At 45.0% G+C, this 22,810-nt stretch overlaps 1 protein-coding gene across 2 annotated transcripts in view; it reads left to right on the top strand.

The window, feature by feature from the left end:
• The window catches only part of LOC126529966 (CDK5 regulatory subunit-associated protein 3), a 35,794-nt gene extending 16,159 nt beyond the window's left edge, over positions 1-19,635 (top strand). For both annotated transcript variants that reach the window (XM_050177431.2, XM_055070150.2), the window contains 4 exons: positions 862-968; positions 10,167-10,372; positions 13,832-14,003; positions 17,880-19,635. In XM_050177431.2, the coding sequence (XP_050033388.1) occupies positions 862-968; positions 10,167-10,372; positions 13,832-14,003; positions 17,880-17,951 (557 nt within the window). In that variant the 3' untranslated portion in view covers positions 17,952-19,635. The remainder of the gene's footprint in view (positions 1-861; positions 969-10,166; positions 10,373-13,831; positions 14,004-17,879) is intronic.
• Positions 19,636-22,810: the final 3,175 nt, after the last annotated feature.

The raw sequence follows: 22,810 nt of genomic DNA, 5'->3' as shown, positions 1-22,810 counted from the left end.
GTACACTGAGGCAACAATGTGTGCAGTCAGACGCTGGAAACACCTGAGTAGTTGTTGTAACATAACAGAGGTTGAGCAATGGTTGAGGACAGTGGTTGAACCAGGGATGTCATGGAAGCGAATTTTTTGACCATGGGATTTTTTTGTGAGAGTGGCAGCTGCTTTTCTAAGCAGCATTTGTATATGTAACTCTCCCCCACCCAGGGCGGGGAAGGAAAAATAAAGCAGGTGCATAGAGTAGGCAACAGGTATGTCAATGTGTAGTGATCAGCAAGGGTTGCAGTAGGGGGCCGTTACTTCTGATAGCGAGGTGTACTAGTAGTGTGCTTTATTTATAGAACACAGTGGCTCCACTAACTCCACTAATAGTACTAACACACTACCAGATGTCTCTACCAACTACAAGTGGTTACACTTGTGAGTGTAGATATTCTTGCAATCAACAGTGCCGAACACTTCCTTGCTGGCCCAATCGAACGCTGCCTTGCTCCTCGGACCGCTACATGGTGTCAAAAATCTATTGAACAGATGGGAGTGTGGGGAAGAGGAGGTCGGTTCTCCTGTGAAGTCGGGATGGACGAAAACAAACAAAATACTTTCTTCTAAGCAGGCATTGTCAATCTGGAAGCCCTAGTTTCCCTAGAAAACAGGAAGTAAGAAGATACGGACTTGAAAAAAAAAGTTTCTTATAGAAAAAAGAAAGTGAGCGGTTGTTGCCCTGATGTTGTAGAACTCCCCTTGTCTAAACATTGACTCCAGTGACATCTCTTGTTTGATCACTCTTGATCACTGAGCAGCTACGGTTAAGATTTTGAGGCGGTAGGTGCCACCTGTTCTTATAAAACAGCCTTATATTTTCAGAGGAGCAGTCGAGTCATACTGGCGCCAAGGTGGCCAGAGGAGCGGACGCCCTGTCACTGCTTCACAACCCAGAGACGAGAACACAGTTCTTCAATGAGATTGAGGAGGTGCGTGATGACCCATGCAAAACGATACTGCTCACCTTGGTTTGATCATTTTCACTTTATTGAGTGGCACTGTCATGCATCAAGTGTGGATGAATGGGGTGTTTGTAGGTATTTAACAAGCTGTTTGCTTGCGAGCTGACCTCCTATTCTGTGCCAAGCAGGAAAACAGTGGCTACGGCATATTGCTGCTTGGCATGGGGTTGCAAGTTTGATTTTCAACCATTATTTGGGCAAGTGTGGCAAGCGAATACATTCGCCATGTGCCGTGCTTTGTCTGCATGTCAAAGTCATGTGGTCAGGTTTTATTTGGAACCTAGCATTCTTGAATTTCACTTCCACCAAGATGCGGCTGCCAGGGCCCAAGATGCGGCTGCCAGTCATTCTGGGATCTTGTTGAAAAAGCAGTTTGTCCCTCTTAGGCAGCATTTGCAATGGCGAGCCTCGGAGGTCGTGCAATGGCGGCAAACGGTCACTTTGGCTGTACAATGGCTCACGAATCAGTTGTGCGCTGCTTTATTTTGTTGCAACAGCAATTATGTGGACACTCCAGTCGCATTTTTGCCGTCGCCGCGATGTTCCGTATAACGTCCAAGGGCGATAACACCGTCGCCCGCGCATCGTATGCTGTATGTGCGAGTGAAAGCACGCAAGGGAAGCCGGCATTCGCGGCTCAATCTGGCAGTACGCGCGAAGGAGAAAGTGGAGAGCAAACGCGCCGTCTTCGGTCGCGCGAGAAGCCGTTGTGGGGGGTGGGCTTTGTGCTCCGGCCGCAACTGCGTATTTCGCGACCACGGGCGCAAGGGCAACTGACGATCGCGGCTCAATCTCGCGCGCCATATACCTTTGGAGGCAGTGCTGGAGGGAGGGAAGGGGGAGGGGGGGCTTCGACTCCGCCAACAAGTGCGTACTTTGGACGGTCGCGCGCGCCGTATCTTGAAAGGGATCTGCAGTAGGCTGGTACCTTTCTTTGTGCGTGGTGCATTCTCGATGCTCTTGTGCTGAAGCCATAGACAGAAAAGGTCACTTCTCTCGCTGCTGCAGCTGCCGCACTTGCTCACACCAGCGCCTTGACAGCGAGTGTCCGCGCTCATCGAGTGTGATGTGTTCACTTGTGCTTGTGCACGCTGGCGCCATGCTTGTTAATTTCGTTAGCAAGCGTGTGTATCAACGTTTATACGGCCGATAAAAGTACTAGCCTTACTTACTTCGTATAGCTGTGTACTAATTTGCTATCGCAATCGATGCTTCGCCTTTCGGGCGAAACTGGAACCTTTTTTTTTTTAGCTTTGTGACTGGAGTCGCAAAAGCAATCTAATCAATCAGTAGTGCAGGAGCAGGACATCGGAATGCGATGACGCTTATTTTCTGTGGCCACGGCAGTGCGAGGAAACGTGGACGGGACCAATTGTGAGACGTGTTAACCATTAAAGTGCCAGTCAAAAAAAACCAGAAAGGCGTGCTGAAATGAACATAAATTTTTTTAATTGCACGCTTGGATAGCTCCGATTCATTCGACCCTACCGAAGGCCCCGGATGGCGCCAACACATTTCTAATGGGCCCAAACTTCCGTTATTTCCTTCTCAAAATTGGACTTCGCCGGATAATTCGAAATTGACTGGTCAACTTCGCCGCCGTACGGGCGCGTTATGCGGTTAAGTATACCGAAATTACTGCGGTGAATCATGCCAAGAATAGAAATGGGGCACACTGCGCGCTTCTTAATTATACAGGCTCGCACGTCACAGTGCGAGCACCTAGACGCCAAGTAAGCATGCTTGCAGCCATTCGTAGCCGTTTCTAGCGTCGATGTGGCGATTTGAGCCCTCGGTGCGCCTGACATGCGCGTCTCGTATCCGAGACCGTTAGCGGGACCCAGTGCGCGTTCCTTAATTGTACGCGCGCGCCCTGCACCGAAAATCGGAGAAAAACCATCTGTGTTATGATAAAGCTAGCGAAAAGGAAGGCGCTAAACACTACCAAAGTCGAGGGGACGCTTAAAGCCAACAAAAGACCGGGGTCTGTCTAAATTTCTTAAGGCCTGCCAGTAAACTTATTATATAGGCGCCGCGGCGGTGGGACCGGAGACGGCGCATGCGCGTGTGTAAATTAAGGAACCTGTGCTCTGTCCCGTAACAACGGCACCTTTCTCCGCTTAGTATGCCTCACTGCATAACATGATGGTATCGTGGCCAAGCTGACTTCGAAGGCAATACTGCCGACTGAATCGACGGCGTTGCGTCGTTTCTTTCTGCCCTTTGTTTAATTGGAACAGTTTCGTCGGTCCCACGAGGATTGAATTAGCGGAAGTCGACTGCATGCAGTAGAACCTCGTTCGTACGTTCTGAAAAAATGTACTAACCGGGAAAAACGTGCGATTCGAAGTCACCAAAGAATTTTGGCTGCCTCGACTGTAGCAACGTAATGTAATGCGAAGCGCTGCACGTATTGCTTCGACACAAAAGGACGACGCGCGCCGAGCTGGTGGGGCCCGAGACGTGCGTTGTCGTACGCTTCGTAGCGCGCAGTACGCCTCCAACGGTACTATGCCACGCGGGCTGTCAAACAGATAAGATGCTTATCGCGATAGGGTTGGCGGCGACAGACGTGAATGTGGCACGGCGACGAGCCGCGACACCTCGTGCCTTTTCTTGTTCACGTGGGGATACAGCTATTGTGCGGAAAATGTATCGTACGATCGCAGTTTGGCAATGCACAGAACGTTGGTGCCGAAATATCGTGTTTTCCGGGAACGTAAATAACCGGCAAATAAGAAGCGTAACTGTATGGGGTAATTTCTTGTCTTCTCGGTCGCAAACGTTGGCGCAGGGAAATCGTACGAAAGCGGTCGTATCGACGGCGCTGTACTCTAATGAGGGGGAGGGGAGCAAATTTGCAGCTTGTGCCTGAAAATATGATATAACAAGAACCATGCACACTGAATATGTATTTCAGGGTTGATCGGAGTTCAGTTCTGTCGTTTAAACGACAGAACTGAACTTTTTAAACTTTGAACTTTTAAACTTTTAAACTGACATTTTAAACGAGCATTTGTTGAGAAAAGCTTACAGATGCGAAAAGTCAGTTCTTGAAGAGTGGAAATGTAGGATTAGAATGTTGCTTTCGCATGGTAAATCTCAAAACATGGTATGAGGCAGTCCCACATCACACTTCTTGTGCCAAAAGTTTGTTTCTATGAGGACTTTCTTGCCAGTGTTGCTTCGACCATTGCAGTAGACAATGCATTGCCTTATTGGATGTTCTTTGAGTGCTGTAATAATCTCGAAGCTCACTGTAATCACCTTCAGGGCTTGACGACTCAATCAAATGAACGCTGCACTTTCTTGACGGTGCACAGCAACGCGTGACTGATAGTTGCCATTTTTAAATATCTGCGGGACGAACCGAGCCCGTGAGCCTTCCGGCGGTTAAAGAGAGAACTTGCCATAATGTCACAATGGATTAGGCGAGTCCGGTTTATTACCTGCACTTAGATAGAGTGCTTAAATATGTGGACGAGACAGACTTGTCCTAGGCACCATTTGCAAAAAAAAAAATTCCAAGTGACTGAGACTTGCCAATAGCACTTAAAGAGGTCCTGAACCACCCCTCAGGCTTGGTGAGAAAACACAGCCTGCTCCTTACCCTTTCTGGATGCTTTATTTCGTAATATAGAGCTGGTTCCCATATGTGGCTGCTATTGACCAACAGATGATGTCAGTCAAGAAAGGTGTTTGAGTCAGTGTGCTTCTTGGTACTGTTACTGTGTTTATTTATTGATGCAGTTCAACAAACAGGCTGAAGTAAGCGAAAACTTGCTTTCGAATGCCAATAATAAATACATACTGACTTCCGGAAGAAGCTGACTACCCTCTGCTCATGCTCGGCCACGGCTGCCCGCGTAGGAATGAAACTTTTGCCATGCTGCTTATCGGTGTCGTAGCCGTCAAGTCCCGCTAATTTCAACTAGTTTTGAACACTCAACTAACTTCGAAGCACGCGAACCTTAAGGTCAAACCACACGCATGCTTGCCAGCGTGAGCTCACTCTTGGCTGCTCCTTGTTAGGTGCCTTGGTTCAAAGATGCGAAAGTTGGATGTGGATACTATCCTTTGGTCAAGTTGGTTGAGGACAAAGCCAGGCCTCACTACGTATCACGGTCATAGTGGTGCATACGAGCACGACCACGCACTCAAACCCTGTCATGCACAAAGCAAACGCTGCACATGTGCACTAAAGTTGTATGCAGCTGCGGTTTGCTACATAGTGTAGATACCACTGCCACCGTGGGGTGCCGTGATAAGCTCACCAGCAAAGCGCACTGCAGTTTGCCGAGGACAACCACATTTGTCTTATGTCTGGTGCATCGTAGGTGGAAAAATTGGAAGTAGTGTTGTCTGCATTAACATCCAAAATCAAACTTGAACTGCGCGACCAGGTGACGTTCAGTAGGCAGAGCGTTGTGGGCCCGCCCCGCTCCGCCGTAGCCTTCACAGTGCAAGGCATTGCAGAAGGAGCAGAAGCACCGTGAAGGGCATGTTTGATTGCGAATAATTCCATTCTTCTGAATGCACTGAAGTACCTTTTGTGGCAAAATATTTCTCAAATAGTCTGTTTTCATTTCAGATCCCTCTCTCCACTTGATAAAAAGTGGTTCAAGGCCCCTTTAAGGGGGGATGCAGGGCTAAAATTGCGATTTCCACCAAAAAGGAAAAGAAAAACGCATTTTCTAATTTTGTTCTCTAGCTCACCACCAAGTTTGGAGAAAAGAAAAAAATAAATTCTCTTCTCGTGGCGGTGGTGCGGGCTTGCCGTCGAAAGCGCCCATGAACTCTGTATTCAAGACGCAGCTGCAGAGTGGGCAAGAAATTGAGCATGGAGTGTGTGCCCACATTAGAAAGACTGTTTTTCGCACATTTTGATCATGGGAGACCTTCCATCGAGAGTACAGCACACCTCTAAGTAAAAACTAAAAAAGAAACGTATAATTCTTGTTGCGGTGCCATTGTCTGCAAGTGTAGACAAGGGTGCTGAACTGCTCTAAAGCTGGGAAAAAAAAATTGCTGACGATTACGATACTCCCTAATGCGAAATTTGAGTGCAGCTCTATACGTGTTTTCATTTCGCGATATATTGGCTTGTGCGGACAGTCTCTCTTGTGCAACACATTCCAAATGGAGCGAAGTGTGGCGCTTCAGCCTCACTTATCGAGAAATTGCGAGAGGCAGCGCATGGGTGACGTGTGGATACGATTCACAGCAGCTGCTGCAGAATGACCTCCGCTCATGCAGTACTTTGACTTAGTACAGACGACGTGTGCTACTCTGACGCCATATCGTAGCCATTGTTGCCGCACTGCCCGTCTTGTGCGTCGCTACGCTTTTCTTCTCACGCTTTCATTCCACCAACGACGAAAGCGGCCATTCGTCGTGGGGAAGTCGAGCAATCAGTGTCAGCGGCGACGACACCCAAGAGGGTGTCACGTCGAGCTTTATACTCGTAGCTGCTCGCCATTGGTCCTTCCAAGAGCAGAGATCACCATCACACACGTTGGTGCTGTGTACTGACCTCGGGAGCGGACACTGCAGACGAGCGTAGCCCTCCCCTCTACATGGCACCATGCCATCCCCCCCCCCCTCGGAAGCGCAGATGAGGTCGCCCATCGGCTGCAGATGCCATGGCTGCCGGCAACTCAGCGCATGTGCTGGCTGTCTCCCCCTCTGCTCCTCCTCCGCTTTCCGCCTCATGGTTTCCTTGCACCCTCCTCCTGCACCTTCCTCCTCCTCTCTTCACTATGGCTTTTCTGTTTGCTTTCATTCTTTGCGGCACTCCTTCGCTTGGTTATGCCATTGCCGCCAACACTCACTGCAGGAATGGGCTGTTAAGATCTGTGCTCTAAAAAAAAGTGAAGACAACTTGAAACAATTATCGCAGAGCTAGTTCAAATTCAAGAGGAGGGTCTAACCTATGGAGCGGGTCACTTTGAATAATTATTGTTGTTATTATAAGAGGAAGCTTTAGTTGGGCTCAGCTCCGATGCGGCCTATTCAAATACATGTAAAAAGCAAAAACGTTTTTCTGAGATAACCCCTGGACAGATTTTAATGAAATTTGTTGCATTTGAGAGAGAAAGTTAAATTCTGGTGACAAGCGGAATTTCGATTTAAGGCTTGAATTTTGTTAAAAAGATTTTCAAATATTCGACAGTTTAAAAGAAATAGAAACATGAAGTTTGCAAATTCATAGCTCTCCATCAAGAACAGACATCGTGGTTCTGTAAACGACATCCATTAGATCATTCAAAGTGGACAAATTCCATATGTTATTTTACATCTTAAGTGAATTTGTTACGTTGTTTACAAGGGTTCTGCAAAAGCTGTATTTCCATATTACTAAATTCTTTTATATTCATGTGGAGCATATAAATTTTGTCCACTTTAGATGTACTATTAGATGCAATTCACAGAATTGTATTATCATTTCTCGTTGAGTTACGGAGTTGTAAACTTGATAGTTTCATTTCTTGAAAATGTTTGATTTTTGCCAATTTTTAATAAAAAATTGATAAGCTAACTCAAAAATTCGCAACCAACAGTCACTAGATTTTAAGTTTTCTTTTAAATGCAATAAACCTCGTCAAATTTGGTGCAGTGGTTGCCGAGAAAAACGAATTCTCCTTTTACATGTATTTGGATAGGAGCACCCGAGCTATAGCTTCCTCTTAAAATAAAATAGCTTGTTCTGAAATCTTTTAGCTCATTTTTCTCAGTTGGCGATTTTTGGCCAAACAAAACCTTTACAAACACTATGATTTCCAAAGCGCTTCGCCAAAACCTACTTTCAAAGTAGTTTCTGGACAAATTTTGTCAGGAACAAGATGAAGTACTTTTTATATTTCTAAATTTGTAATACACAAGATATTATTACATATCTGACATTAGTGACAAGAAAAAAATTTAACTGAGCCTGAATGTGATGTCATTGTTACAGAAATGTAATGAAAAGCATGCGGCTGCTTTTATCCTGCACTATGACCCCCTTAGGAGGTGTCTAACAAAAACAGTCAGTGTGTCTTCATTATTTATGAAATGATAGTTTTACTAAATTTACATGCCTGATTGGCCCCTATCACAGTCATAAATTCTTTTCGAATTGATCGGTGTTAAGGAAATTTAGAATATATACTTAAAACGAGATATATAAACCTGTAAAACTTTATAAATATCAGCGCAAAGGTTGAAAAGTTAAATTTCAGCCCCACACCTGCCCTTGAAGGGTTAAATGATGAACAAGTGGGAGAATAGGCCATTGAAGGACTTGCTATGCGTTATAAGAAGGAAACTCCAGCTACTAAGAAATTTATGAAAAACAAGCAAGCAAAGCAAATGAAAGAAAGCAACAAAAAGAGCAAGAAAAATAGAGGAGCAATAGAATATCATTTGACTTTGGCATAGCCTGCTATAAAATATAGTGTGCCATTTTGATGGCATGCAAGCCTCCAGTCACAGCGAGCCTTACATTTCGGTGTGGTGACGGGCAAGTTGTGCTTGCCATTGCAAACATTGGTCGGCGTGGGTAACTCCTCTGTCACCAGTCATGGTCAGTTGCACAACCTTTGTCAGTCCCCAATGTGGACTCGCCCTTAGTTGTGCATTAGTTGTGCAATGTGTCATATGACAAATGTTGCCCGTAAAGTAGCCAAGCCAAGCCTGGCATAGGTCAGCATATCCATACACTGACTTACGCTCGCTCCACATGCTCAAGATAGAGCGCTAGCGAGTGCCTGAAGGGTGTGAGCAGACGCTTGAGTATACGAACGGGAATGAGCGCTGGTGTGATTGAATGAACCTAAGTACGAGCAGGAGTGATGGCTGGTTAGTGCGGGAATAAACGAAAGTTGGTGACAGTGCATTTGAGTGTATGTGAGTGAGAACGTGAGGGACTGTCAGCGGCTGTAAATGGACATGAGTGTGTGCGCGAGTGAGTGGGAGTTGACACAAGGTGTGAGTAAGAACTTGAGTAAGTGCTGAAGACTGTGAGTACTCTAAAGTACGAGTGACCACTGTCGACCGCCATAGTTTGTGGACCACAGGATTTCGGAAAACATTTCTGAATAGCCTGTAATAGCAGCCAGTAAAATCACCACAATGTTGTTCACATGTGCTAGTACTAGAGACCGGAAATATGAATACCAGGCAGTGTTGAGAAGTTGCAGTGATATTTGCCTTCTTTTAAACCTCAGGTCTGTGAATCTTGTGGTTGACTGTACAAAACCTTTGTGGTTGACTGCCTGCGGAAAAAGTTGGCAGTTATGTTGGCATACGCTAGAGAGGATGAAGGCGAAAGCCTGCCCGCTCACAAGACAGTCATTACATTACTTGACATTTTAATTCTAATGTGTTGTTACTTCGTATTGTTTTCTCCCACCAAAAGTCGTGCATTTGAGTGCTGTAATTAAGTCTACCTTAATTAACTGTGCCTTAATAAAATTTGCACTATTTAACACCTAAGGTTGCAGGTTCGAGCACTGGAACTCTACTTTAGTTAACTGTGCCTTAATAAACTTTATCCTAGTTAACACTAATGGCTGTGGGTTCAAATACCATAATTAACTCTGTCATAATTAACTTCACCCTAAGTAACACCAAAGGTAGTGGGTTCGAATCTCGACCTTCACGATGTCACTTGGAATCCAACTTGGAAATATAGCTGGTTCGCCCATATATCGATTAGACTACCTAAGATTGACTGTTTGACTCCCACCAAAGGTCATGGGTATGACTGTCTTAATTAACCCTGTGTTAATTAACTCCACAGGTCGTGATTCGACTCCAACAAAAGGTCGGGGGTTTGACTAGTTTGAGTGCCTTACTTAACTTTGCCTTAATTAACACAAAATGTTGTGGGTTTGACTCACCAAAAGGTCATGTGTGTTAATTAAATTCATATCAATTAACAGCGCAGGTAGTGGGTTCGACTCCCACCAAAGGTAGAAGGTTCGACTCCCTATGAATTTTGGTGCCATAACGCTAAATGGCGTAATGCCAGACATAAATTTTTCGTCCCATGAGCCGTCTATATTGGCGAGCGAGTATGATGAGTGTCTACTTATTCTACCAACCTATGCTGGTCACCTCGACGTAGCATAGTGCCATGTGATGAATGACTTGCAAAATGGCTTGTCTTGTACCCGTACCCAGCTGGAGTGCTTCCTGGCCCAGTGGCTGAGCGAGATGCAACTGGACGGGGATGCCCTCTCGGCCAGCGTGCTGCAGCAGGCACCCGCTGAGGTGCAGCTACAGACGCGCGAGTCGGTGCTCGCGCACTTGGCCACCGTACGGTCGTGCCTGTCCTCCCTGACGACGGTGCGCATGCAGCACCTGTACCAGCTGCACAGCTCGCCCAAGTAGGTCGACCCCTGTGCTCGTATCATTGCCGGCTGTCGAGATCCGCAAATAACACGACACAAAGAATGCGCGACCGGATACACGGGCACTCGTGGTCTTGGTAGGGTTACTAACCTTTGACGAAACGTCATCTGGAAGGGGAAGAGGGTAATCTGCGCAACAAGATTGCAGCAATTCTTTTTTGGTTATACCGTGTCGCTAATTCCATCATGAAAGGTGCAGCAGTTGCCGAGTTAGCTAACACAGCTACCAATGCAAGTAGAAGTACTGTGAACTGTTGGGGCCTACAACAGAACTAGAATCGTAACTAAACTAAACTTTTATGCTTATGGCAATGCAACAAAAAAAAAGAGAAGAATGTGTTGCACTGAGCCATCACGTGGTATAAAAATTAAATCTGGTTTATTGATTGTTATTCAGTAGAAAAAAAATCTGCAGAAACCATCTACGATGACTTGACAGTAGTACGTTTAGGATTGAATGAATATGCCAGCACAACATATTGCCACCATCGAAACGAGTTACCGTATTTACTTGAATTTAATGCGCACCTTTTTTCTGGTACAACGGGTCCAAAAATTGCATGTGCGTTAGAATCGAGTACGACTCTAAATCTGCATTACCATATCGCCATTGGCATTCGAAAAATGGCCACCTCGTACGCGCTTCTAGCATAGCTGCTGTAGCTTGTGCATACCTCCACATTGTACATGTAACCAGGTGCTGGTTACACCTAGTCTACCACCTGTCTTCCCGTTTTCTGCATTTATTCAATCAGCAATCAGACTCCGAAGACACGCCAAGTCCACCATGATGCCATATTTAAAAGGAAAGTTATCATGTGCACATAAACGGATGGAAATCAGGCCGCATCACGGGCGTTCGGAGTTGCCGAAACTTGCGTGCAGGACTGGTGCAAACAAAAGGAGAATACTTTTGCCAGCAAAGCAACAAGGAAGGGTTTCAGTGGACCAAAGTAGGGCCGCTTTGCTGAAATAGAAGAGCTGCTTGCGGAATACGTACAAGAGCAGTGAGCGGCCTGTGACGACCGATCTGCTCAAAGTATGGCGATGCAGTTAGCCCTACAGAAAGGGCTAATGCGGGGTGACTTCAAAGTGAGCAGGTGCTGGCTATCAAATTTTATGAAAAAAAGAAGGCTTTTCTCTTCAAAGGCGGACAGGGATATGCCAAAAATTGCCCGAAGAATATGAAGAGAAATTGCAGTTTTCAGCGGTACGTTTTGAAGTTGCACCATAGAAACGGCTACCACTTCAGACAGGTTGGAAATGCCGATCAGACACCGCTCTACTTTGACATGCCTGTCACCACAACCGTTGAAAAGAAGGGGGCGAAGCAAGTGCATGTTTTGTCTTCCTGCCACGAGAAAACTAATCACCGCAATGCTTTGTTGCACTGCGGATGGGCACAAGCTGCCCCCATATCTTATCCTCAGACAGAAGACGCTCCCAAAAGGAATCGTGTTTCCGAGGGGCGGGATTGTGCGCGCAAGTGAAAATTACCACGGACTTGGTCGCTGACTAGATTGATAACGTTTGGCAGAAGAGAGCCGGCGGCAGTTTGGTTCTGCATGGGATGCTTGTGCTCGACACATTCAGGTGCCACCTTGACCAGCGCATCAAGGACAAGCTGGCTGCATGCAACACCGACCTTGTCCTGATACCCGGCGGCATGATATCGCAGCTCCAGCCACTCGTTGTTTGTTTGAACAAGCCAGTGAAAGATAGCATTCGGGCGCTCTACACCGAATGGCTTGTCAGTGGCTGCCACGAATTCACGCCCGCCAATAAAATGAAGCTTGCCTCGCTGCAGGACTTTGCTGGATGGGTGAAAAATGCATGGTGCACGATCCCGTTTGCCATAGACGGCACCGAGGATGAAATGCTTTGGTCTGTTGATAGCGATAAGGAGTTGTCTGATAGTGACAGCGGGTAATATCTATTACCCCACGCGACTCGTACCGGCACAGTGAAAATCTTGGCGGCAAGGTATGCCGCTTCCCTTTGTGTTTTTATTCATCGCAACTTTAGTGTATTGGGAATAACTCTGTTTTTTCCCAAATGAGATAAAGTAGTATTTCTATACGAAAGCGCAAGGTGCACGGTATTGTACTCGTGCTTCTTTTTTGGTCATGGAAAATGGGTGCGCATTACAGTCCAGGTTATAACTTTGTTTGTTTTTTGCTCATTGAAAACGTGTGCGCGTTACAAGAGGCACGTTAGAATCGAGTAAATACGGTACGTTTGAGGTGCGTATGGCAACAGGACTCCCGTTTTGCGCTTCCCTAAGAACACTTCACACCATCCAGCAACACCGGCACAATGTCTCTGCGTGGTCTAGAATGCAGAGCACATCGGTGTGTGCGAATGCTGAGAAATGCGTCATGTGGCAACTGGGCTTCCCTTTTGCTCTTCTTTCTAGACATGGTGCATCACCTGGTGGCACCGCTTAGTAGTCGGCTCGTGGCCTCCGAGACTAAAAGCGGGGTCCACTAGTACGTACAAATGCTGAGAATTGTCCTCTTGCTTGCCGCACACTTAGTGGCACACACTCAGCGACTCAAGTTGGCGAGATGTTCATTGAAAAGCAGTGCATACCCAGTGCATTTGTGGCGCAGCCGACTAGTGCATCAGCTTGCTCCCCTTGAGGAGCCCTTGCGATGTCGATTCGACTCTGCTTAGCATCGTAGAAATTGGCCAGCACTTCCTAGCGCTCGTCCTGTCTGGTCTTCTTTCTTGTGTCCTTGTTTCTTGCGCTTTAAGTCTAGTATGAATTTTTACAAGCTAGCCCAAATTTCATTTCATGTGGGATCTTTTTCGTCATTGTAGAGCGGCACGTACCCGATGGCAATTGCCTAGTTAGCCAAGTTGGCGTCTGCAATGTTCATTGAAGGGCGCACGCACACCTACTGGCAAATACCCATTGGCCCAAGTTGGCATCAAAGAGTTTCTTCGAACAGTGCTACCTACCCAGTCCCGTGTGACTCGCGTCAGCGTGAAAGAGGTTAATTGAAAGGTGGCACGTACATTAACATTGGCAAACACTCGGTGACCCAAGTTGGTTGGATGGTTGGTTTCAAACCCTGTTACCTCAGCACAGCAGCCTCATGCGCTACCCATTCGACCACGGACTACCCAGTGAACTAGGTAGGTGGGAAGACGGTTAGATACGAACACACATAGATTCAAACATAAGTAGATCAATAAGCGGCCCCCGGAAAGTGCGTGAAGGGCCCTCAGAACGCATTAAAGCTCGCCGAAACGCCTGCTCTAAAGGTGGCTGGCTTAGCGCTAGCCGCGGAAGTTATTGCATTAAGGCTGCTCGATTCATGCCAGTATTTTTCTCTCTAGGGTGAAGACATCTCTAACCTTTATTTAACTTTAAAAAATTAACAATGTGCCAGGAGTGTCATGGCAGCACTTCTTTAAACTAACGTGCAGGTACGTCGACCGCTTGGTGGAGACGCTCCAGCAGAAGCTGTACCTGGCCGACAAGAACTTGCAGTCGCGAGAAGCTGTTGCCACTCGACGTCAGGAGGCGCTTGAAGAGCAGCAGCAGCTGCAGCCCAAGCTGGACCTCATCTTGGCCAAGATACGGCAGCTACAAAAGCAGGTCAGTGTGCATGACACATACTACCATGGGTTAATCTCGCAAGTGGTGAGAGCAAACATTTCAATGGACAGTGCAGCAGGGGTAGTCCTTTGAGAACACAGTACCAGCAACAGCAGATGTGAATATATGTGTGATAATGTAATATTAAGATTTGGCAGTTTGCTGTTTAACTTAATTATGGCAAGGCACATGTTGCAATTGCTGAATTGAAGCCAGTCCAAGCTTGAGGCACGTAGTAGTCATTACAGGAAATCCTAAGGCTAGTGCTAAGTTTCAGATGTACAGTTGGAGTCAAAAGCTTACAGACCAAGGGACTTGAGGAAAAGTTTAATTTCCGACCAGCTTGGTGATCGTAAAACCATGCAAGACTGCTATGTTTGCATGTACCAGCACTGATTGGAAATATTCAGCTTTTTCTCAGGTCTCGTTGTACACAAACAATGTTGACTGTATAATGCTTTCTGTGACAGGGTTTATGGACAAATATGCTGAAACTAGTGCCAGTCTCAGGATTCCTTTGTGCTAAGTGGTCATGCCCCTGGCACGGATTGAATTAATTCCAGACTTGTAGTAAGTTAGGCTTGTTGGTTATCCATGACTGTGGGTATCGCGTGAAGTAGACAGAATGGACACCGTGTTTGACTACTTCTGTTCGTCCTGTCTACTTTGCCGGCCGCATTTCGATGGAGGCGAAATGCGAAAACACCCGTGTACTTAGATTTAGGTGCACGTTAAAGATCCCCAGGTGGTCGAAATTTCCGGAGTCCTCCACTACGGCGTGCCTCATAATCAGAATGTGGTTTTGGCACGTTAAACCCCATAATTTAATTTAATTTTTTGTCTACTTTGCGCACTACCCATATTCATTAATTAATTCGTCTGTGTGCCAAGAAACACCTCTGTAGTTGCAGGATTGAAGTATGTTTTGCAGGAGGCAATAAATGCACAATGTATAAGCTTTTAACAACTACCACCTATAAAATCCAGAAGCAAAGCAAAAAGAGCGAGTTAATGCATGACCATCAGGCAATAACATTAAAACTGAGGAGTTGTATAAATGAAATGAAAGCGTGGCTGTGTACCATGTGGCACACATTAATTTGACAGGTGCTCCTAAATCACACTTAAGTTCTGTAATTATGTCTGCCATAAAGCGGCTAGTAAAAAGCTAATTAGTAACATATTTATTAATTAGTTAGTCAGTTATTATCACACATTTACTGACATGAACTGGCACGTTTTTCATAGAGCCACAGCACCATAAAAGCATGTTGGTCTCTCAATTGTATCTGTCATAATAGTTTAGTTAGCCCTACTGCAAAGTGTAAGAAGCTGCCTTATTCTACCTCGTTATCATTAATAATTATGACCACTTTTGGGTCACTAAATTTGGGGAAAGTAGCCCTTTGTGCACTGGTTTCAATCTTACGTTGCCACTTGCTTCTTTTACATTTTATATTGTGAGCAGAGAATAATGCTAAGCTAACAAGGGAGGAACCAAGAACTGAAGACTGACTTCCAGGGAAGTTCTTGTCAGTACTGCCAAAGCATACTTTTCGCCACGCCACATTTGACGCAAGCCAGACTGTCCATATCCCTCATTGCTGTGGTGTCTCAGTGCCATTTAAGAAACTAGCACAGGCGGTAGTGTCAGAGTTTCCTCTAGCGAGCAAATGTCACGTGACTGAGAGCATCTGGTATGCATGAGTTTACTGGCTAAACCGCTGGCTTATTTACGCTCAAATTTCACACCGAGGTGGTGCATGCAGTAGTTCCAATTTGGGGGGTGCACTATTTTCCTGTTTCAATTGGAGCGAATTGGAAAGGCATGTTGGGCATTGCGATGCCAGACAGAAAACCTAAAAATGAAAGTTGTCCATCTCTCATTGTAGTAGTGGCAAAACAAAGTGCGTGCCCTGTTTTGCCCTAACAATACCACATGTTAACATTCCAGTGCCATAAATACAGCACCTTTATCTTTTCACTTGGCATTGTCGACATGTACTTCGTTGTCATCACGCAGTCGTCGTATCTTTGTTGCACTAAGTAAAAATTGTAAAATAAGCTCAGGATGTTGCACTCCTCCACCCCTGGAACCTAAGAAATTTCAAGCTAATTTATGCTACTCTCAGAAGGCAGATTGTTAAGGCTTGCCTCCACAGAAGACAACAAAAATGTGCGAAGTGAACATATTGTGAGCCTCAAAGGAGGAAAAAGAAGTAGAAAAAGGACAGTGGCATTGCGGCCGCTCAAACTGCACGTCTGTTTTTTTTTTCTTGAAATGTTGCCTACCTCATAGTACTGTAACAACATGAACGAGGTCCATCCCGGAGGTTCATGTCATGAATCGGCAAAAAAGTGGGAGAGGGTGTAGCAGCACTACTCACACCCTCTCCGATTCGAAAGCACCTGGTTGACTACTATCATATGAGCCCAACCTGCCTGTATGACAAGGCAGGATTCTTGACAAATACCGTATTTACATGCACAATGATCGTACTCCCGTAATGATCGCACCCCTGAATTTTGTCGTCAAAATGTTTTTTTTTTCTTGTGTAATGATCACACCCCGAAGTTGCTGCAGCGATATTTCGTGTGCCAAGTTTAGCTAATGGTGATCGCGCTTACCATCTGTCGAATGCTGTCGAATGCTGTTGAATGCTACGCGAACGACTCTTCAAGACATACCAAGCGGTTTGCACGCACCGAGCATTCTTAAGCAAATGCCCCATTTCATTCCTTTCATCACTTTCTGCACTTCCATGAAAAAAAAGGCTTCAACCAAACTTGCCTTGGCTTTACTATTTGTAGGCTTTATAATGGTTGTGGTCAACAATAACAACAAAAAAGGTGCCTTTTGATTCTTCTTGTCTGTACTCGTGGGCAGTGGCGTAGCTAGGTTGTCTGGCACCCGGGGCCTTTAGCCCTTCTATCAACGGAATACGTGGAATCAATGTATTGTGTCCAGTGGGGAGTGTTTCAAAGTTGATCAAATCATGTATCCCAAGCTTTGTGAATTTTCTCCAAAACATACTGCACAAGCTTTTGGGACAGGCTTCGCACTAGGCATGTAGTGCGTACTACTAAAGTGCTTCCTGCCGGTGTAGCAGAAAGTGTAGGGATGGTGAAAAGTTCCTGGAGGACAGTGGGATTGGGCCAGTTGACTTCAACAGAAGATACTGTTGTTGCTATATACTTTTTAAAATTTGCATACATCTGGCAGAGATTTGCTTTTAAACTGAGGTGTGGCGTCCAGTCTGTGTGGGCCTCTGATTCATACACCCTAAAGGCAGTTTACGCCTGATGGGCTGTATCTTTGTCTTGCAACAATAGTCATCATCTGTCTTGCTTGCATTTCATTTTTTTTCAAACCTTGTGCTCGCAACTTTTCTGTCAAGAATGCTATGTCACGCTGATAACACGCATGTTCTTCGTGACCTGGAAGTACCTGGTGAACAGTGTTAAAGGAAGGAAAGACACAGAAAATAGATGAAAATTATTGTTGTGGGATGAAGACATGCCCTAAAATGGTGTAAACTGTTTTTAGAGTGTAGCAAGGAGTAATGCCTGGCAGCACTTGACCTCCTAGGCAGCCAATGTAGCTGCATTAGCGCTTCCATTTACAGTGAGTGATCTTAATCGTAAATTTATAGAGGTCCTCTCAGTTGCATACTTATATGCAAGAACTAACTCGTCTTCTGGAATGAGAAAAAAAAAATGTGGAGAAGGTTCTGTTAGAGTAATCCCGCAACTTATATTTATTCAGTGTCTAATTTTAGAGCTTTTCTTGGTTGCACATCCTAAATATATGTTTCTTATACAACAAGGCAAGTTGCATCAGTTGATTTGCTTTTTTTTTTTTCTTTTGTGTCCAAGGTGCAAGATGACATCTCAAAGAGGTACAAGGGCCGGCCCGTCAACATAATGGGAGGAATCAACGTCATGTGATGACCTCTGTTCTAGCGACACCTAGAGTACTTGCCAGGAGGCTGCTGACCACTGCAAGTGAATGGCCACCCATCCCTGATGGCTTGCTTGGTCACAACCACTTGACCCCCCCTGGCATGTCAGGCTTCCTGTTGGCTCACATGAGCTTGAGGCGTGTGTGAAGGGCTTCCTCCAGGACAGATAGTAAATAACAAAAGGTATGCCCAACACAGCCTAAATAACTGTACACCCTTTAAAGTGTACATTAATAGTACTCCTTTTAGAGGGTAACGTCTGCCCCAAAGGGTGTATATACAAAATGAGCACTACACCCGAAAGGGTGTAATGTTCCCACATTGATACTTGTCATTAGTGCAGCGTGCATTTCCTTTTTGTTAAAGCCTGATCATCTAACAGTGTAAAACAAGAGATGAACATAGAAGAGACATACACAATGCTGTTTGTCTCTTGTATGTTTGTCTCTTGCTTTACGCACTTTTATTAGGTGCTCATGAATGACCAACTACCCTGAATTTCCACTCATTTTAAGACCTTGTCAGGAAAACCAAGGGACGCTGAGCTACCATGGTGTTCCTGACAAGAAACACACAAGTTTGATGGTGAGTATTACTGTGGCAAAATTACTCTTTAAAGGGTGTACAGTATTTAAGTGCGCATTTTGTAAGAGGAGACGGATGCCGGGAGATCAAGTAAATCATACAGCTTCTCCCGTGGCAGCAGCTGGCACTTTTGAGTGACATTTGCGTGGGACGAATTTCGAACACATTTCCATGGTGTTTTAAGCATGCTGTCACTTGGTTCTAGTGGGCTGTCTCACACCGAATGACATCCATGTCAATTGGTCAAAATGTGTGCCATTGCATGTAACGATTAACCATTAATGACACAAAACATACATTGGCTGTGATTACAGCATGGTCATCATACAGCATGAAATGGACATGCCGGCATCATGTGACACAATGTCAAAAATTATTGTTAGAGTACACATCACGTGGTTGCCTCTTCATGAAGATGGTTGTTATTACTGTCAGCATTTGTACATGCATATTACCTCTAAAAATTTTTACTTATATTTACATGTGAATTTTCCCTGTAATATTATTTTGCAGTTAGATATATATATCAGTCTATTGACTCCACTGTTGTGTTTGCCCTGGAGAGTGGATTTAGTGGTGCATGGTGCATCAATCTTATTTTCAAAGAGTGACTGGAATAAAGAAGTCAGTGTGCAATTACCTATGCAAAGTACTGCTGGAAATGTAAGCAATCATAATAAAGTCTGCATGTGGTGCATGCGTAAATGTTTTGCATAATTTGCTGTGACATCTCACTGTTGACATGTCCAAGTGAGTGTATCTGTGAGCGTCCCTTTCACTGTTAACATTGCAGATATGAACTATTGCTGTACTCCCATGCCGTTACAAGCATGCTTGGAACACCTAAAATATTTGTTACTATTTGGAGTCGCAGAGCAAGTTTATTCCTTGAGGAATTGCTGAAATTGTATTGGCAAATGTGTTTAATGCTATGTGATCAACTCGAGGAAAATTTGAGGTTTGGACTTGTCCTGCAACGAGGCACTGTATTTTTTCAGAGGGATCTCGGGATTTTGTTGTTTCACATTGGAGCTTCAGACTTTGAATGTGATTGAAATAAACCTGAAAAGGAATTTCATTTTGAATGTGTGCCTTAGGTAGACGATTTATGAATGCATGCTTTAATTGATAAGCCTCCACAGTAGCTTTCGTGCCGTTTGCAGCAAAACTGTATGTTTCTGATAGAACTTGGTGAATGCATGTGCATCATGGAACACTTGTGAACTTGTCCGTGTGAGCACATAACATCAGCTATAGTAAAAGGAGAACCATTACCTTTTATATAGGCCCTCTTATTATTATTTTAGTGGTTGCATCAGCCATTAAGTACATTTGGAAATAAACAAAATCAGGTTCGCATTGCATTCTTGACAATTCCTTACAAAAAAAAAGATATGAGTGACAAATTTTACATATTTTGTTGATGTGGTTAGATGCATTATTCCCTAACCAAGAATGGTCAATAAAAACGAACCTTCACCATAGATAGAGTGTACACCTGACATAAAGCGTTGCCAGTGGCTTAAGTGTTTATGGGAAATGGTTGCAGTTATTGTTGCCTTAGAACTAGGGGTGGGGTGTGAACACTCTACTATCACCGAACCGAATAGTAAATGTTCGAGGAATTCAATTAGAGAATCAACTATGTACTATTCGATTTTTTGAATATTAGGCGGGAACAGAGAGAGAATAAATTTTATACAAAAGAGCAAACAAGTGTAGATAGCTCCTCCGCTCTGCAGTGGCTGGTCTCCTCAGTCCAGGAGTCCAGCAGCCTTAGCTGCCCTCCTCGCTCAGTTGACCAGGTTGAACTGGTCCATCGAATCGGAGCTGGACAGCGCAGCCTCCCATTGCCGTGTGGTGGCATGTGTTATGGGTGTGAGCTGTGGTGTGCTAGCGCTAGCCCATACCATGTGGTGAAGTGCTGCACATTGATTGCTGTGTGGGCACTTATAGGAATACAGCACAGGCTGTATGGCATGTTAGAGGTTCAAGTTTGGACATGTGTTTGTTTGTGGAGTTTCCGCCATACCATGGATTCCTCTCGTGTCAGAGCATTATAAAGTAGCGGTAGTGTTTTTCGTGAAAGGCGATAGTGTTATAAGATATGCGTGTAGGTTAATGGTTATTGGCTCGGGCCGGATCAGCTTGGCGTATCCCTCTCGCGGCTCCCAGTGTGCACGCGGTCGGGCGTAGGTATGTGCCTGCTGATTGCTGCATTAGGACTTGTGACCCGGAGTCCATGCAACTTGTATGTTGTGGGGGTCCACTCTGCGAGTGGCTAGGGCCACTAGCCTCACACAGCCGTTCTGTGGTACTCCCATCCCATAGCAGGTGTAATCGCAGCTACGTTGGGTTCAAACGAATAAGGTAACCAGGGGTGTCAACTTGAACAACGTTTATTGCTATGAGCAATAAGGAACACCAGCAGAAGGAAGTTCACTCTAATAAATAATAAGTAGGCTTGCCTTGTTGCGTGAGATAGTCAGGCAAATGAGGTCACTCAAGCAGCAGGTATTCCTATCCGGCTGGTTAGAGGTAGGGTGCTGGGAAAACAGACGGTCTTTTCACAAAGGCTTCTAAACGAAGCAGCTCTGACTCGTGAATTTCCGAGTGTGATAAAATAACAATATGCCTTGCGTGATGCCTACAATACCGTGATCACAAATTACTACCAGACATCTATCTCTTCAAACAAGTTGGACAGCAGGTCACCAAAACTCAGTGAAAATTGCATCATACGATACTATGGAAGTTCTAGCGTAAACCTTTGTTCCCGTATTTTTTAATCTAGGATAATATATTATGCCCAAAACGCTGAAAGTGCGATTTAGTGATACGTGACTTGCAAAATAGTGCCAGCCCCCTTCTGTACGTAGCCGTACTAGGGCATCTGGCCGGTTATCTCCACTGTTACCTGGGCTGCAACGGCCTGCACAGAAGACGCACGATAGTGCGCTATGTTAATTTTGTTTGGCCTCGTGTTTAGTGCTGTGCGTTTTTCCAAGCCATACACTGGCTAGGTTATCGGCATACATTATATAAGTGCATCAATTCGTAAATGAAATTTAAGTTTTTATGCGCAAGTGTAATTGGGCAACTCGTGAAATTGGCAGTGTTTGTTTGAAGTAGCGAAGCAAGCGAACCAGAACGCAGAAATTTGAGGATAAAAATTTTAAGCGTGCTTCATAATCTTTAAACTAACACTTTGAACACAATGTCTGAAGCACATATGCTTGAAATTGCGCTGCTGAAATGTTTGCTATTAATGGATAACGAAAAAAAGTTATCAAGAACCAATCCTGCTTGCTATTCAAAAATACGATCAGCATGCATTGGGAGATCGTTATTTGCGGCACTAAATTGCACTTTGTTATGGGGCGTGCTCCCCTTACCACTGTGCGTTACCCGTGCGCGGAAGCTAACCGGTACTTGGAACGCCACTTCCTCAAGCAACGTGTTCGGAACCCTGTGCAGCGCCTCCAACCGCCTCTAATGGCAGACGCTACGATCAGAGGTGGTAACTAGCTGTCATGAGGGAAGAATGCGAGAATGGATGGATGGATGGAAGGTAGGAGCGTCCCCTTTGAAACGGGGTGATGGCAGTTGCCACCATGCTCAGCTTTTTATTTTGCCTTTTATTTTTATTTACCTGTTCTGTGTGTTATTAAAATTCTCGATTTTCTTTAAGTACGTCTTCCTACCCTTTTAACCTTATGTCACCTCTCTGCTTTTGAGCCACCAACTCTCCAATCGCCTTTTGCTAATTTCCACCGCATATTTATTTACATGACTATTATTATCTCTGAAGCCTAGGGCCTCAGGAAGCGTGACTATGGCCGCATCGACATCGGGATTGATACCATCACATATGAGGTGTTCTATTGTTTCTCCAGATTTACCACACACAGTGCATGTGTCTTCTTCTTTGTTAGATTTCTTTCTATAGCTCCGCATTCTAAGACACCCTGACTTAGCTTCAAAGAGAAGGGCACTGGCTCTTGAGTTATCATAAAACGCTTCCTTCCTGATCTGCTGTTTCCAGTCTCGATATAGTTCAACACTATGCTTCTTTTCCATTGAATTTATCCAATTTTTACCTTCCGCGTTTTTAACCTGTCGTTTAATGCTCTGTCTTTCTTCGTCCTCGTGTCTGGCATACTTACTGGTTAGCTTCCTAGTTCTTTTCCGCCATTGTGAGGCAATGCTCTTTCTGTATAGGTATTTAAATACCATAGCTGCCCACCTGTTATCGTCCAA

Source organism: Dermacentor andersoni, chromosome 5 (assembly GCF_023375885.2).
Source record: "Dermacentor andersoni chromosome 5, qqDerAnde1_hic_scaffold, whole genome shotgun sequence".
Lineage (NCBI taxonomy): Eukaryota > Metazoa > Arthropoda > Arachnida > Ixodida > Ixodidae > Dermacentor > Dermacentor andersoni.
This window is presented reverse-complemented; position numbering and strand designations above follow the sequence as displayed.